Source organism: Canis lupus, chromosome 9 (assembly GCF_048164855.1).
Source record: "Canis lupus baileyi chromosome 9, mCanLup2.hap1, whole genome shotgun sequence".
Lineage (NCBI taxonomy): Eukaryota > Metazoa > Chordata > Mammalia > Carnivora > Canidae > Canis > Canis lupus.
The window spans coordinates 48,056,352-48,072,931 of NC_132846.1; the positions used below are offsets into that span (position 1 = coordinate 48,056,352).

At 58.9% G+C, this 16,580-nt stretch overlaps 1 protein-coding gene across 13 annotated transcripts in view; it reads left to right on the plus strand.

Annotated features, from left to right (window-relative positions):
- Window positions 1-2,181: 2,181 nt before the first annotated feature.
- Window positions 2,182-16,580, plus strand: part of PAPLN (papilin, proteoglycan like sulfated glycoprotein) — a 34,765-nt gene continuing 20,366 nt past the window's right edge. For 2 of the 13 annotated variants that reach the window (XM_072839191.1, XM_072839194.1), the window contains exons 1-14: window positions 6,227-6,541; window positions 6,636-6,751; window positions 7,786-7,846; window positions 8,178-8,280; window positions 10,118-10,248; window positions 11,210-11,333; window positions 11,779-11,859; window positions 11,951-12,123; window positions 12,203-12,326; window positions 12,688-12,814; window positions 13,202-13,267; window positions 13,806-14,013; window positions 14,573-14,755; window positions 14,969-15,110. In XM_072839191.1, coding sequence (XP_072695292.1) covers window positions 6,371-6,541; window positions 6,636-6,751; window positions 7,786-7,846; window positions 8,178-8,280; window positions 10,118-10,248; window positions 11,210-11,333; window positions 11,779-11,859; window positions 11,951-12,123; window positions 12,203-12,326; window positions 12,688-12,814; window positions 13,202-13,267; window positions 13,806-14,013; window positions 14,573-14,755; window positions 14,969-15,110 — 1,810 coding nt within the window. In that variant the 5' untranslated portion in view covers window positions 6,227-6,370. The other 11 variants (XM_072839195.1, XM_072839199.1, XR_012036884.1 and 8 more) reach the window with 11 other exon arrangements.

Below are 16,580 nucleotides of genomic sequence, written 5' to 3' on the forward strand. Positions count from 1 at the left end.
AAGAATTCACACCAGTCCCCAGGGGCCCTTGCTACACAGCTGCTGCTGCTTCTCTCTCTCTTCACTGATGGGTAAGAAGTGGGACAGATTCAAAATGCTAATGTTTCAGTAAGCATTTGGTCTGAACATCAGTGACAGCCTAGAGGAATGGCCCACAGGACCTGGCTAGGAAGTGGGGTGGGGGGATCTGAACAAGGGGTGAGCTTCTCACTGGTGACTTTTCTCTGCCTCAGTGGAGGTCCGGGAGGAATTGACCAGAGTGGTCAGGGTAAGCAAAGGCCTGGAGGTCTGAGAGGGTGAGGATTGAACCGCACCAGCCTAGCGACCTCCCCACCTCCCACGTGGCCCAGGGCCAATGCTATTTTCCTGGGGGTAGGTGATTTTCAGTTTCACAAAAGCGATGGCAGGCAAGAAGTGCCTTTGTTGACAAAAAGGACAACTAGGAAAGGAAACTAAATTTACCACAGTTATCGAGCGCCTACCTTGATCCCAACAAGTGCCCTGGGCACAGGTGATGGTGAGGCAAGCTTCATCCTCTGCTTACAGCGGAGTCAGAGAGACTCAGATTCCCACAGGTGCATAGACACACCGGAAACCAGAGCAGATAGGGACAGAGACCTCGGAAGCAGGGTGGGCACCAACTCTGCCTGCTATGGTGTGAGGACCTCTTCTAGAGGAGGTGACATTTGGCCAGGGCCTTGAGGGATGAGTAGGAGTTTGCAAGGTAGAGTGGGCTTCCAGGGTGCATTCTCGGCAGTAGGAAAAAGCTGGCTAGAAGGGTAGGAAACAGCAGTGTATGTGTGGAGAAACTCAGCTCTGGCTCAAGTGCAGGCTACCTTGGAGATACTGCAGGTTCAGTTCCAAACCACTGCGATAAAGTGAATGTCCTAATAAAGTGAGTCAAATAAATTTTGGTTTCCTAGTGTATATGAACCTTAGTTTACATTATCCCGTAGTCTATTAAGGGTGCGATAGCATGTCTAGAAAAACAATTTTTTTTTTATTTTATTTATTTATGATAGTCACACACAGAGAGAGAGAGGCAGAGACACAGGCAGAGGGAGAAGCAGGCTCCATGCACCGGGAGCCCGACATGGGATTTGATCCTGGGTCTCCAGGATTGCACCCTGGGCCAAAGGCAGGCACCAAACTGCTGCGCCACCCAGGGATCCCTAGAAAAACAATTTTTAAGAAGTAAACTGTATGGGACGCCTGCGTGGCTCAGTGGTTAAGCACCTGCCTTCTGCTCAGGGTGTGATCCTGGAGTCCCAGGATCGAGTCCCACATCGGGCTCCCCACAGGGAGCCTGCTTCTCCCTCTGCCTGTGTCTCTGCCTCTGTGTGTGTGTGTGTCTCATGAATAAATAAATAAAACCTTAAAAATAAAGTAAACTGTATGCCCAAAGTGGGGCTTGAGCTCACAACCAATGAGATCAAGAGTCCCATGCTCTACCCACTGAGCCAGGCAGGTGTTGCTAAAAAACCAATTTTTCTAACTAAAAAATACTTTATTGCTGAAAAATGCTAGTCATCATCTGAGCTTTCAGGGCATCATAACCCGGGATCACCATAACAAACAGAAAATAATGAAACATTTTGAAATATTGCAAGAGTTACCAATACATGACACACAGACACCGAGTGGACAAGAGCAGTTTGGAAAAATGGGTGTCCACCGGCTTGCTCCAGGCAGGGTTGCCACAAACCTTCATTTTGTAAAAAATGCAAAATTATTTGCAAAGTGGAATATAGCAAATCACACCCCCCCCCCCCAAATTCTAACACAACCCCAAGGAGGCAGGATAAAGTGAGGTCTCCCTGTATAGAATTCAGGGGTGGAAGAGGAGCAGATGGCTGGACACAGGGGTGTGCTGTAGGTACGATGGGCGTGGAGGGGGGGATGATGCACAGATGGGTGGCTCGGCACAGAGGGAGAGGGACGGGGTGGTGGCTGGTGCCCGCCCCAGAGGGGAAACCCAGGATGGAGGGCACGCCAAGCCCCGCACAGACCCAAGGGGACGCGGCCCCGTCACCGCGCGGGCCGCTCCCCCGGGGCTGCGGATGGGAGTCCGCAGGGCTGGGGTGGGGGGAGACGGGGCGGGGAGGAGGCAGCCCGCGGCGGGGAGACAAGTCCAACCTCCGCGGGCGGGCCGCGCCGCCAGGCCCACCTCCCATTCCCAGGGCGGGCACCGGCGGAGCCGCAGGCGGGCCGCGCGCCCCGGGACAGGTAGGCGAGCGCAGCACAGGGACCCGGCGGCAGGGGCTGCGCGGGCCGGGAGGGGGCAGCCCGGAGGGGACCCCGCCCCGCCCCGCCCCGTCCGCCGGGTCGCCGCTCGCCCCGCGCCCCCCCGACCCTGCCCCGTCCAGGCACGGGCTCCCGAGACCCAGCGCCCCCCCGGGTGCCCCGGGGCGCGCACCTGCTGGGTGGCCCCGCGCCGGCGTGGGAAGCGCACCTGTCGGCGGGAGGGGGCGGCCGGAGGGCGGGCGGCGGGCGCCTCCTCGCGACCCTCGCGGGGCCGCCTCCTGAGTCGGGGCGGCCGGGGCGCGGCGGGCCCTGCCCCCGGGCAGCTGGGGGAACCCCGCCGAGGAGGGGGGGCAGGACCCAGGGCTGGCCCTGCAGTCGGACGCTGCTTTGTTTCTGCTTCTCTCCCAAGTGAACTGAAATAGGGCATTTGGGACCTCGGGGCGGCAGCGCGGGGCTCGATCTAGGGTAACCGGAGCAGCGCGGAGCAGGGGGTGGCGGTTGCAGGCGAAGTCTCTGCCGCCGCCGCTCCTCCGCCCCCCCCCCCCCCCGCCGGGCGCTCACCTGCGCCCCAGGCGGCCGCCGGCAGAGAAGCGTCCCTGGTCGCTCGGCGGGTCCTCAGCCCCAGGACCGGGTTCGCTGAGCGACGCGGGCCTGCCCCTGCCCCTGCCCCTGCCCCTGCCCCTGCCCCTGCCCCTGCCCCTGCCGCACGCTGCTGTTGCGGGAGCTGTGGGCGCAGAGCCAGGTCGCTCGGGGTGGTGGCGAGTGGGGAGCAGAAGCAGCCCCCCCCCCGCGCCTGCTAGCCCCGGGAGCCTCTGATGTGACTGTGACAACAATGACTAAAGGAATCACTGTCTGTGCTAAATTAACGAAGCATGTAGGTCGCCAAATGTGCCAGGTTAAGTTTTGCTGAACCTGGCTTGTGCATGCAGTTTCGCCCTTGCAAAATGAAGTCACATCGTACTTCAAAAAGTTTAGGACATTGGTAGAATTATGGATTATCAGATTTAAATGTGCAAGTCAATACTTGTTTAATGTTTCGTACTGAAGGAGCATATTGCTTATGTCATTCTCCAGTACACTGACATGTACACACATGCACACATACTGTGCACAGACGCACACACTCCTCACATATGCACACCACACTGCACACAGAGTTTACACACACACCAACACACAGTACCTTGGACATGGGCACACACTGCACTCCTGCATAGTCACACACAGCCTGCACACCCAGACAGCACACTGCGTATTCACACACACACACACACACACACCCTGCATACTCCCACAGCACCACAGGCACACTGGTGACAGAACCTACCCGTGGAGCTTTTCTTGTGGAGAGAAATGCTGGCTTGGGTTTAAAGCAGGATACAACTGGCTTTTTTGAAAGCATCTTTGGAGGGTTTCTTTTTTTTTTTTTTTTTTTTTTTTATTTATGATAGGCACACAGTGAGAGAGAGAGAGAGGCAGAGACACAGGCAGAGGGAGAAGCAGGCTCCATGCACCGGGAGCCCGACGTGGGATTCGATCCCGGGTCTCCAGGATCGCGCCCTGGGCCAAAGGCAGGCGCCAAACCGCTGCGCCACCCAGGGATCCCCTGGAGGGTTTCTTTTAAAAAATTATATTAAGTCTTTAAAACAACTGGTGTAATGGCTTTTTAAAAAAGAAATTCTCTTGCTAAATTAAAACCGTGAGACTCATTGCTTTGATTCTGAACTTGTCTTCCAGCAACGGGTATTTTTTAATTGCCCCCCCCCTTTTTTTTTACCCTTTGAACTATTGAAAGAGGGTCTTGAACTCGCAGAAGCCAGTAGTAGACAGGCCTTCGGCCCCCCACGTGAGTGCGACGGCCCGGGCGCACCTGAGGCCACACACACACACACACACACACACACACACACACACACACACACACCCTGTCGTCCCTCCGCGGCTCCCGGGTCACCTGCGGGCCCGAGCCCGGCCCCGCGGCGCCCGCTCCAACCCCGGCGTCTCCCGCAGGCGGAGATGCGGCTGCTGCTGCTGCTCGCGCCCCTGCTGCTGGCGCCCGCGCCCGGGGCCTCGGTGAGTGCGGCCCTGCCCGGCCCCCGGGGCCCCAGCTGGGGAGCGGGAGAGGCTCGCCCCAACCCAGGCCTCTGCGGGGAGGGCGCCCTGGGGCTTGGGACGAGGGGGGAGCCGCCCCGCCGCAGCCTGGAGCCCCCTCTCCCCCCTCTCCCGGCGGGGCGGCCGCGTCCTGCGGCCAAGGCCTGCGCGGGGCAGCTGGTGGGGAACCCAGCTCAGCTCTTTCAAAACGGGGTGGAACCTTGAAGAGGGCCAGTCCCAGGTGTCCAGAGAGGCCCTCCCCGCTGCAGGGCGCAGCGTGCAACTTCCCAGCGCCCTCCTCCTTCAGAAGGTGCTGGGTGCACCCTAATGCTACCCTCCAATCCAGGGCGCTCTTCCAAAGTGGAAGGAAGGGGAAGGGGTGGTGCTGGCACCAGCCAAGGTGCAGGGTTAGAGGCCCATCCTATCATCTGCCCTCGACCGAATTGAGCTGCCTCTCAGCTTACTGTGCTTAGTGGTTCCCCTCCCCCTGGGGGCTTAGCTCTAGATGGAGCAGGGACAGCCGGTAGGACTTTCTGAGATGGTAAAGAATGTTCCAAAAGTGTGCTGTCCGGTAAGGTAGACACTTGGTCCTGTGGCCACTGAGCACATGAAACGTGGCCAGTGCAACGGAAGGATGAAGTGTTTGATTTGATTTGATTTGAATTAACCTCAACAGCCACCTGTAGCTAACGGCTACCATATAGCGCAAACTTAGAGCGTGGATGCAGGAGCCAACTAGTGATCAGACTAGCTGTTTTGTTACCGGGGCCCAAAGGACGGGGCTCCCCGGAAAGCAAACCTGGATCCTGAGGTTATATAAGAAATCTTCTAGAAGGCGGGACCCACCTCTGTGGAGGGGAGGGTCCACAGAGGTGGGCTTTGTCCTGGATGCTGCTCCGGTCAAGCTTCTCCTGGCACTGACAGGGTAGAGAGCACAGAAGCAGCCAGGTCCCATCCTGCCCCTGGAGAGCTCTTCGCAGGGGGAGCCCCACAGCTCTGCCCACCCCTCCGCGAGGCAGGCGGTCCTTGGGGAAGGGAAGGGAAATGCCACCACTGTGGAGTGTTAGTCAAGGATGAGAAGGGCCTCCTGGCAGGGGCGGGCAGAGGTGGACGCCAGTGGTGGCCAGTGGGTGCTCCTCCAAAGCCGCATTGACCCAGCACTGGCCACAGTCAGAGGGGTAGGTGGGCCAGAGCCCTCCTTTCACGTCCTCTCCATCACTTCCCACAGTCACCTCTGCCACCACCCGCCCCCGTCGTCCTTGGCACAGGCTTTCCCTGATGAAGGCCACCACTTAGGTGGAGGGGCTGCCAGCGTCAGGACCCCAGGATGAAACCCAGAGCCACCCTCTAACTGCTGCATGGCCATAAACGAATCAGACCTTAGAGTCCCTTTAACTGTGCAGGTGAAATGAGTCCAGGTGTACACAACACCCTGGGTCCTGGTAGGTGCTTTCTGCCTTAGAAACACCTGAATAACCTTTCCTGCCTCCCCCTCCGCACCGCCTGTGGGCTCAGGTGGGGCGGTGAGCTCTCCTGTGCCCTCCACTGTGCCCACACAGCTCAACTGCCTCTCGTTTGGGGCTCTGGGGGGGGGTATCCCCAAGTGCTTCTCGGCCCTTCTCAGTGCTGACAGGGGTTTGGGAGAAGAAGAGTGGAGATGCCGCCTGGCCAGCATGCCCAGTCGCCACCTGCCAACCCCAGGCTGGTCAGGGGTGGCTTCCTCTGCCTTGGTTCCCACGCTCTCACACCCACCCCTGCACAGGGCAGTTTTGGGAACAGCACAGCAGGAAAGAGGGTCTCTGAGGTACCTTGTGGGGGGGGGGCGGGAGCGAGTCACAGGGGGAGAGGCTGGGTGCTAAGAGCCGCTGGAGCAGGTGAGGACAAGCCAGCGGAGGGCGGACAGGACAGGCTCATTCTGGCTACACACCAGGGGCTCGTGGTTGGGGTAATTAGGGGGAAACAAGACGTGCCTGTGCTTCCTGGGGCTGCAGCCAAATGTACTTTCTTTTCTGGGAGAGACCGTGTGGAGGGGGGCATGGCCCTCGGATCTGGGGGGCTGCGTCCCTCCCTCCTGCGGAGAGTGGCCATCTGCCTCTTGGGAAGCAAGGGCGGGTTGGTAAAGGCTCGCAGCTCCTTGTGGGGGGGGAAGCTGGCTCGTTCTGTGAGTGTTTGGGGTGCCTGGGAGAGAGACTCACAGGCTCCCAAGGTGAGGCAGGGGACCATCTCTCGGCAGGAACCCTCCGGTGAGCCCGAGGGGACTGAGTGCAGACTCACACTTCTGAGCGTGTCTTTTCCTCCAGGCTCCCAAGGTGAGGCGGCAAAGTGACACCTGGGGCCCCTGGGGTACCTGGAGCCCCTGCAGCCGGACCTGCGGAGGGGGCATCAGCTTCCGGGAGCGCCCCTGCTACTCCCGGAGGTAGGAGGGCTGGACGGGTGGCTTGTTAGGAGAGGACAGGGGGCAGGCTGCCCGGGAGTCAGCTGGTCCTGGTGTCACCCGCGTGGACCTGGCCGGGCCCCACCAAACAATAGGTTTTGTTGCGGGAGCAGGTTGGATGGAGAATTTGAAGTCACGTCGGTTCCCACTACACTTATTCCAACAATCAGCCTGATTTCAGGGGGTTAGAGCCGTGTGTGCTCCACCCTCCCCTGAGTCTCTAGTTCCGAACGCTGTGTCTGGCATGTGGCAGGTGCCCTAAATTCTTGGTGAATGAACCATCTTCAATTCTTTTTTTTTTTTCTTTTTAAGATTTTATTTATTTATTCATGAGAGACACAGGCAGAGGGAGAAGCAGGCTCCATGCAGGGAGGCCGATGCGGGACTCGATCCCAGGTCTCCAGGATCACCCCCTGGGCCGAAGGCGGCGCTAAACCCCTGAGCCACTGGGGCTGCCCAACAAGCTTCAATTCTTAACCTGTGCTGTTTCTCTCCCTTTGGCTTCTTTGTTGTGTATAGACGCCTCCCACTTTAAGTGAAGTATCAAGCACCTAAGAGGTGCTGTGTACTCTGATAGGTGCCAGAGGGGTGTGGGGCACAACACAAGGTGGGGGGACCCTTTGCCTGTGAGTGGGTATAACTCCCTATCCCTGAGAACCTCGTGTGCGGAGGAAGAGACAGGAGCTATTACTCCAGGCCCATATACTCCGTAAATGCACAGTGACCTCACCAGGTGGGTATATACTACATCTTATTTTATCTCCAAAGGCAGAATTTGGGTTTTCTCTGGAAATGTGCTGTAAGAGCAGGGTAGCCCCGAGTTAGAGGAACTCCGGGATAGACTTCCGAGTCTAGCATAAAGTCTAAACACGGGGCTCACTGTCGCTCCCCGAGTGGCCGCGTGTGTGGGCGCCCCTCGTCTGCCCGGCGTGGCCTGCGGGAGAGCCCGGGAGGAGGGGAGGAGGCGGGGGTGTTGGTCCTCTGGCCTCGGGGCTCCTCCGTGCTCTCATCCTCAGGAGAGATGGGGGCTCCAACTGCGTGGGCCCCACCCGGAGCCACCGCTCTTGCCACACCGAGGTAAAGCCCACAGGAGTGGGGACGCCAGCTTCTGGGACCCCCCATCTGGCTGACCTCCCAGTCCCCGGGGCGCCCTCTCACTGGTGCATGGCCTGCGCTGCGGGAAGCCCCTTCCTCGCCTCCCACCCACAGTGACAGCTTCCCCCCAAACAGCCCCGCGCCCCTGCAGGGGGCATTCGGGAGCCCTAGGGGCCCACGGCCCTGTCCTGAGCCGCTGGGGTGAGCGGGGAGCGGTTGTTGGGGACGGGACAGACCTCCCCAGGCGCAGTGGGGAGGGCGGACCCCCACGGAGGCCCCATCTGTTCCTCTCTCCCCCGCCGGCCCCCCGCAGAGCTGCCCCGAGGGTGCCAGGGACTTCCGGGCGGAGCAGTGCTCCCAGCTGGACAGCCAGGACTTCCAGGGAAGGCGGTACAAGTGGCTGCCCTACTACGGAGGTAGGTGGAGGTCCCCAGCGCCCGCACCCCAGCCGCTGCACCTGCGTGGTCCTGGGCTGAGCCATCGCGCCCCCCACCCCCATGTTCGGGATCTCTTCTGTGCATTGATTTTCCATTACACAGTGTTTACCCCCGTGTTACGGATGCTCTGTCAATACATTTTAAAAACTCACAGGACTCCCAGCCGGTGCTCTTCGAACACAGCGGGGAGAGAGAGGGAGTCATTTTGAGGTCTTTCCATCCTTTATTTCCCTCTACACATTTTCAAACATAGCTACTAGGCCATGTCTGTGCCATTTGGAGCCTGCTTTGTTTGGCCTGCTCTGGGAGCATTCCTCATGGTGCACAGAGGTCCTCAGGATGCGCAGAGGCCAGGGGGTGGGGGGGCGCTGGTCAGGTGGGGTCCAAGTTTGGGCCAACTGCAGGTCGGGGCTGCAAGGGGCTTAGTATAGTGGGAGCCCATTTACTCAGGATCTCTGGGGCCCAAGGGCTTGCTCTGAGTAGCTTTGAGGAGGGTGATTCATTTTTAGAGCAATATAGTTTAAGAAAAAAACATGGGTATAAAATTAGAACATTTTAGATGAGTCAGAAGATCCCTTAGGGTAATTCTTCTGAGTATTAGTGGTCGCTGCTCATTGCAAATGACTCCTGGAGGTTATGGCACTTTGGATTCCAAATCACTGAACATTTATATCCTGTGTGTGTTACTGGATGGGGAAGAGGGTCTTGGCTAGAAGCGTGGCCCCAAGGGAGCCTGTTGGCATTCATTGTTCCTCCTGGATAATTTAAATATATCCATAGATTTTTTAAAAAAAGATTATTTGGGAATGCGTAAGCTCACAAGCAGGGGCAGGGGGAGAGGGAGAGAGAGAATCCCAAGCAGACTCCATGCCCAGCGTGGAGCAAAACTGAGCTTGATCCCCAAACCCGAGATCACGACCTGAAGTGAAATCAAGAGTCAGATGCTCAACGGCCACCCAGGTGCCCTAAATATATCTATATAGAAAAACCAGGACACACAGGAAAGGGTCACGGAGGGCTGCCTTCTCTGTGGTAGAGATTGCCTTCCTATTAGCACTTTTGGTCGCTTAAACAACGTGTATATAGTATTTAGATGGCTATAAAAATTAAAACCTCTAAATGACCTTGACCCCACACCTTTCATAGGATTTGGTCCAGCATTGCATTCTAGCCCTTTCCACATTATTTTCTCTATATATATATGCTTACATGTTTGTAATTATTATGTAGTACCATTCTGCATTGCGTGGCCTCCCACGTTATTGTGTAGTCTCCGTACTTTACGGCATAGTCAATGTGCGTAATTTTCTGTTAATAACTGACATAGAGGAGCTTATTGTTTTTTTTTTTAATTTTTATTTATTTATGATAGTCACAGAGAGAGAGAGAGAGAGAGAGGCAGAGACATAGGCAGAAGGAGAAGCAGGCTCCACGCACCGGGAGTCCGACGTGGGATTCGATCCCGGGTCTCCAGGATCACGCCCTGGGCCAAAGACAGGCGCTAAACGGCTGCACCACCCAGGGATCCCGAGGAGCTTATTGTTAACACATAGGCTTATTATAAGGCTGAGCTAGACCTCTCCAAGCAGCTAGCTTTTTCCTCATTTTGGAATTTTTCTTCCACTGATCCCCCGAGAGGCATCATTTTTGTGAACTTTGCTTCCTTCAGGGCTGGGTTGGGATTCTGAGCCACTTGGGGGAGCCAATGCAAGGATGCTTTCTCCACCATTTGTGTGCTTCTGGGCCCTGCCTCACTGTTCCCAGGATGGGACCTGAGCTTGCTTGGGATCTCAGCATTCTCCTTTGTCTGCCTCAGCCCCGAACAGGTGTGAACTGAACTGCATTCCCAAGGGGGAGAACTTCTACTACAAGCACAGGGAGGCCGTCGTGGACGGGACACCCTGTGAGCCTGGCAAACGGGACGTCTGTGTGGATGGCAGCTGCCGGGTGAGTTGTGGCCCCGTATCCACTGCCCACCTGGGGGGCTGGTCTGGGGATGTCTGCCTGCCCTGCACCAGCAGGGCCAGTGGCTTTCATGAGGTTGATGTCCTCTGACGACCAGCTTTTAGGTGTCTTTGCATTGAGCAAAGAGTGTCTTTGCTATGAGCGCGGGGCCGAGGGGGACCTGGCGCCAGAGCGGCTCCTGGCTCGCGGCCCCAACTCTGAGCCCCTGGTCGTCGAGGTGAGGCGCTGGCGGGCAGTGGGGGCGCCAGAGGAGGGGCACCCTGGGAGGGCAGGCCTCAGCGAGGACCCCCGGCCCACAGATGCCATGTGACCTTCTTACCTTTGCTCTTTGAAAACTGGCACCACAATAGGAGCAACCCTCTGGGTGGCAAGTGACAGAAACTGAACTAAAACTGACAAGGGGGTGGAGAGGAAAATGCCATGGAGGGATGGGCTGGCTGGCTGCAGGTGCTGGAAATGTCTCCTTGCCTCTTGGCTTTATTCTCCTCTGGATCAGCACTGGGGTCCTGTGAGGTGTGCAGATGGCCACCAGCAGGTCCAAGCTCTGGCTGGCAAGGGCACCCTCTTCCCAGGAGTTCCAGTGACCTGGGATTGCCTTTGATTTGTCTTGGCTGAGGGCTTCCCATGGCCCACACTCTCTTTGAGCAAGGTATAGAATCCACTGATTTGCCAACACCCACTGTTGGGGTGCTCTATCCAAACTGGGAGAGAGGTGGCCCCCAAAGAAAAATGAGGCATCATTTCCAGAAAAGGGGAGATGGGTGCTAAGCTGGCAGAAAATGTAGATTGTCAGCCACAGGCCAGATCCAGTGTTCACTCAGCTTCGATGGCTGGCGAATAGCGACTGCCCCTCCCTGACCTGACCATCAACCAGGGTTCGAATCCCGGTGTGTCTGTGACTCCCTCTGGTGTCTTTCATCTCCTCCTCGTCCCTGCCTGGTAGGTCGTGGGCTGTGACCACAACCTAGACTCATCAAAGGAGGAGGACAAGTGTCTGCAGTGTGGGGGTGATGGTACCACCTGCTACCCTGTCACGGGCACCTTTGATTCCAATGACCTCAGCAGAGGTGAGGGTCCTCTGGGGATCTGCAGGCAGTGGATGAGGGTCTGTTGCCTGTCCCTTCCTTGCCTGTCTTCCGTTCCAGCTGAGTCAGCCTCGAAACACTGAGGGGGATCTGATGGGGCACTCAGGTCGCTCAGGGTGGAGGCTGGAGCCTTTCACGTGTGCCTGTAGGCTCAGGCTAGTAAGGACCTCTGCTCACTCACCCAGCGTAATGTCGGCTGGATGCCCCTCCTCAACCCTTCCCTCTGTCCCCAGCTGTCCCCTACCAGGTACCCCAGCCTGCCCCCCCTCCCCACCTTTGTAAAGCTGCTTCCCCCATCTGGAGGGCTCTTCCCTGGAGCAGCTCGGCCTGCCCATGTCCTGCTTGCAGGTCCCTGAGCCCATCTGGGCTGCCAGGGACCTGGGTGGTCCTAGAGTCTCTTTGCCCCCCACCCCCAACCCCACCCCAGGCTACAACCAGATCCTCATCATTCCCATGGGGGCCACCAGCATCCGCGTGGAGGAGGTGGCCGCCAGCAGGAATTTCCTAGGTGAGTGCGGTCGGTCGGGGCCACTCTGGGCTGCGGCAGGGCTGCGGGCTCCCCTCCCGCCCAGCTGACCGAGCGGCTCACCCCTGCGCAGCGGTGAAGAACGTCCTGGGCGATTACTACCTCAACGGGCACTGGACCATCGGGGGCGCCTGGGCCCTGCCCGCGGCCAGCACCGTCCTGCGCTATGAGCGCGGGGCCGAGGGGGACCTGGCGCCAGAGCGGCTCCTGGCTCGCGGCCCCACCTCCGAGCCCCTGGTCGTCGAGGTGAGGCGCTGGCGGGCAGTGGGGGCGGAGGAGGGGCACCCTGGGAGGGCAGGCCTCAGCGAGGACCCCCGGCCCACAGCTCCTCAGCCAGGAGGCCAACCCCGGCGTGCGCTTCGAGTACCACCTGCCCCTGGGCAGCCCCCGGCCCGGCTTCCGCTGGAGCCACGGCTCGTGGAGTGACTGCAGCGCTGAGTGCGGCGGAGGTGAGGGCAGCCGGGCACGTGAGACCCAGGGCGGGGGACTCCGGGAAGGGCCCCCAACACCCTCCCAAGCTAAGGGCACCAGAGGAGGCTTCCCCAAGGGGGCGGCCTCTCCGCGGAGGCCCGGCCCTAAGCAGATGACCCGGTGTCAGAGCAGGGCTCCATCATCGCAGATAGCACCTCTCCAGCCTGTCTCCTCATCTGTGAATTGGGGGTGATGATGGCACCTAATCCGGGAGGGGGTCATTTGAGGCTGATTTAATCACGACGACACTTGGGGGGTGTGCAGAGTGGTGCCCAGCCCAGAGAATGCATTTGGTGAATGCTGACTGCCCACCTGCCCTCGGCGGCTGGGCCTCTGCAGGTCACCAGTCCCGCGCAGTGTTCTGCACCACTGACGACGAGGTCTACCCTGACCACATGTGCCAGCCCCAGCTGCGGCCGGCTGACCGCCGCCCCTGCAGCACTCACCCCTGCCCGCAGACCAAGCGGTGAGGCCCTTGCCAGCCCCCTCCACGCATGGTGGGGCCCAAGCACTTGGATGGGAAGGCAGTTGGGGCTCTAAGCACTTTAAGTGTTGAGCAAACAGTTGGGTGTCCAGGGCTCCCTACAGATGTGGCTGGAGTGAGGAGGAGGCAACCGTGACTGGAGGAAGCAGTGGGAGGGGACATGAGCACGAGATCCAGGGCTGTCCTGTCCACCCATGTGTGCCCGAGCAGTGCCCAGAATGTCCAGGCTGGTGGCGGGAGAGTGGGGGAAGCTACTGGAGGCCCTCTCCGAGCCAGCAGGGGACTTGGCTCGACAGATGCCAAGAAATGGGCCAGGGATTGGGTCAGAGGGCCTGTGGGCATCAGCAATGCCTTTGTTCATGCACGAAGGACCTCTTACCTGCACCGGCCCAGAGTGTGGCATCTTGCTGGGGCCCAGCGTGCATGCAGGAACAGGTAATCTGCAGGCTCCCTGCAGGGCTGGAGCAACCCTTCCGCCCTCATGGCCCTGGTGGCTTCTGGCCTTGCAGGATGGTGGTGGGCTTGGCTTTTGCACGGTGCAGTTGGGACTGGCCTTTCCTCCTGTCTTTGTGCATCAGGGCTGGGCAGGGCCACACCACATGTGGGGAGCATGGTCCCTCTGGGAGATAACCCCAACTAAGGTCAGACACACAGGCAGTGGTGTCTGGCTGGGGGTGCCAGGGCCGCTGATGAGAAGGAGAACACAGGTGAGGACAGAAAAGCTAAGAGGGGCACAGCCAGGATCTGTATCGTAGGGACCAGTGCTTGGTGGTGAGAGATGGCAAGCAGAGCATGGGGCCTGGCCTTCTGTGCAGGGCTTTCTGCCCCCCACTTGTACAGGCCCAGATGATAGGATGGGCCGGGCTGGGGGGATCCCCAGTCCACTCCTGTGTGTGACAGCTGGTGCTCCCTTGGGCCTGGACTCTGGCCCCTGCTGCTGGGCCAGCCTTACCGGATTCCTGCTCCCTTCCAGCTGGAAGATGGGGCCCTGGTTGCCCTGCTCGGCCTCCTGTGGTGGTGGCTCCCAGTCCCGCTCTGTCTACTGCATCTCATCTGATGGGGCCGGCGTCCAGGAGGCCGCGGAGGAGGCAGAGTGTGCAGGCCTGCCGGGAAAGCCCCCCACCACGCGGGCCTGCAACCTGCAGCGCTGTGCAGCCTGGAGTGCAGAGCCCTGGGGAGAGGTGAGGCCTCTGTCTGATGGGGCTGGGGCAGGGTGGGGAGGGAGTCAGGGCCTGGGTCTTGGGCCTGGGGCCACAGCAGAGCCAGGCTGGGAGGCTTGGCCTCCACTGGGGAAGTAGATCCTGGGAAATAAAATGACCTGCTAGGGCATCTTAGAAGCTGTTGCCAAGGCTGGGACTAGGAGCAGGTGTTTGGACCCTTCCTCCTCCTGGATCCCAGGTGGGGTAGGAAAGGCTTTGTCTCTGTGTGAGGAAGCAGCCAGGCACGTTGTTTGGGGGTGAGGGAGGAGGTGGCACTGTCTGGGGCTGCTGGTCACTGCTTCCAGCCCCTGTATGTAGTCTCAACAGGGGAATGTGGGAATGTACCTAAGCTTGGTGACAGCAGGCATGGTGTAGGCTACGGGACCTCAGAAGAGTGGCTCAGCCTCTTTGAGCTTGGGCGCTGGGCATGGGCAGTAGGGTGCTGTCCACCCTCCATGCCAGGCGGGGGGCTCCAGCTCTGTGACCTGGCATGGCTCCCCCGGGTGGGCACAAGCTTCTGCTGACAGCCTGACCCTTACAGTGCTCTGTCAGCTGCGGTGCAGGGGTCCGGAGGCGGAACGTCACTTGCCAGAGTGATGAGGGGGCTCTGCTCCCTGCCACGGCATGCTCCTCGGAGCACCGGCCCCCTACCACTGAGCCCTGTGTGCATGAAGACTGTCCCCCCATCAGGGACCAGGCCTGGCACGTGGGCGCCTGGGGTCTGGTGAGTGTTTGCCCACTTCCCCCCTTGTCCCTGCTGCCCCATCCTGGTCCCTGGGGTCTCTGGCAGGTGGCTGTATCCGTGACCATCCTGGGGCCTGACATGCGTTACCTGGCACCTTCCCCCTCCCTCTCTTCCTTGCGGGCTCCCCCAGTCTCCGGGGTGCTCTTGGTGGTGAGCCTGTCCTCTCTTCCCACGCCCACCTGTGGGCCCCAGTGTTCCAGGAGCTGTGGCTCGGGTACTCGGAGGCGCCAGGTCACCTGTGCCATCAGGCCGCCTGGCCACTGCAGGAGCCTGCAGCCATGGAAGCCTGGGGAGGTGGAGCCCTGTAACACCCAGCCCTGCCATCTGCCCCCAGGTAAGGGTGGGGGTGGGGATGCGAGGGCTCTAGTGGGCCTGGCCCCACCTCTGCCCCCTCCACTAGCCTAGCCAGCACTTCCTGTGCTGTGTCCGCCACCTGCAATGCTCTGCTCCTGCCTCTGTGTCTGTTGGATCCTTTGCCGTCCGCCCAGTGTGGGTCTGTGCAGCCTCTGAGCCAGTCCTGTCTCCCCCTCAGCGGCAGCACCCTTCTCCCACCCCCAAAGTCCACACAACTACCGTCACTCTTGGGTTAGTTGCCTTGTGCTGCTGCGATGCTATATGGTTAGTTAGGCCTACTAGTGCTGAGCTCCTGGAAGCTGGGCTCCTGGCATCCTTTTTAAAATTTTTAAAAAGATTTTATTTATTCATTCATGAGAGACACACAGAGAGGCAGAGACATAGGCAGAGGGAGAAGCAGGATCCCTGCGGGGAGCCTGATGTGTGGGACTGGATCCCAAGACCCTGGGACTATGACCTGAGCTGAAGACAATCAACCACTGAGCCTTCTGGGACCAGCCAACTGGGACCCAGGCATCCCAGTCCCTGACATCCTTAACTGCTATTTGTGCCCCCCACAGAACTTAGCAGGAGCTGGATAGTCAGTAAATGTTTATTGAATGAGTGAGTGCAGATGAAGGGGTGTGGTCCAGGAAAGCTTTGTCCTCACACACTGCTCCTGCCCTGGTCTTCCCCTTCTCATCCCCATCCCCACTGGAAAAGAAGAAGTCCCAGGCATGAAGAGCTGAGGAGGAAGGGCCCAGGGGCCAGTACTTGCTTGGTGTGAGGATGTGATATTGAGGAAGAATGCGGGTTGGGGCTCAGCTCAGGGGTGAGTGGGGGTGGTGGCCTTCTGATACTGCAGGGAGGTGTGTTTGGCCGGGACCTGCCAGTGGTGGGTGTCCTGTGAGCCATGATGCTGGAGTTCCAAGGGAGGCATGTGACACGATAGCTAAGAACCAGTGGCCTGGAGTTAACAGCTAACCTGAGTTTAAATCTCTATTCCATTGCTGACCAACTCTGTGGCCCAGGTGAGCGTCTCACCTCTCAGTTTGCCCATCTGTACAATGGGGTTAGTAAGAGTGCTTTTCTTATGGTGAGTCACTTGGCACAGTGTCTGAACACACAGAGCTTGGGAAGCAAAAGGCTGGTAGTGGTGGACATGAGGCTGTGTGGGTTCCCCGGGCCAGGATTCTGGGGTGCCTCAGCCTGGCCCTTGTGCACAGGCAGGGAGGGTCCTCTTAGAGCCATGACACCCTCCTGGAAGAGGTGGCCCTGAGCCTGCCCCAGAGAGGCATTCATGTAGAGAGAAAGGTAGGAAACAAAGGATTTCAGGCCGGGCTGCATTGTAAAAGAAACAACCTTAATGGCTAGTTTTATAAAACAATCTATGTTCATTGTGGAAAATTTGGAGAAATTAGGAAAACAGCATATAGACAAATGAAACTGCCCTGATCCCATGCTTTAGTGG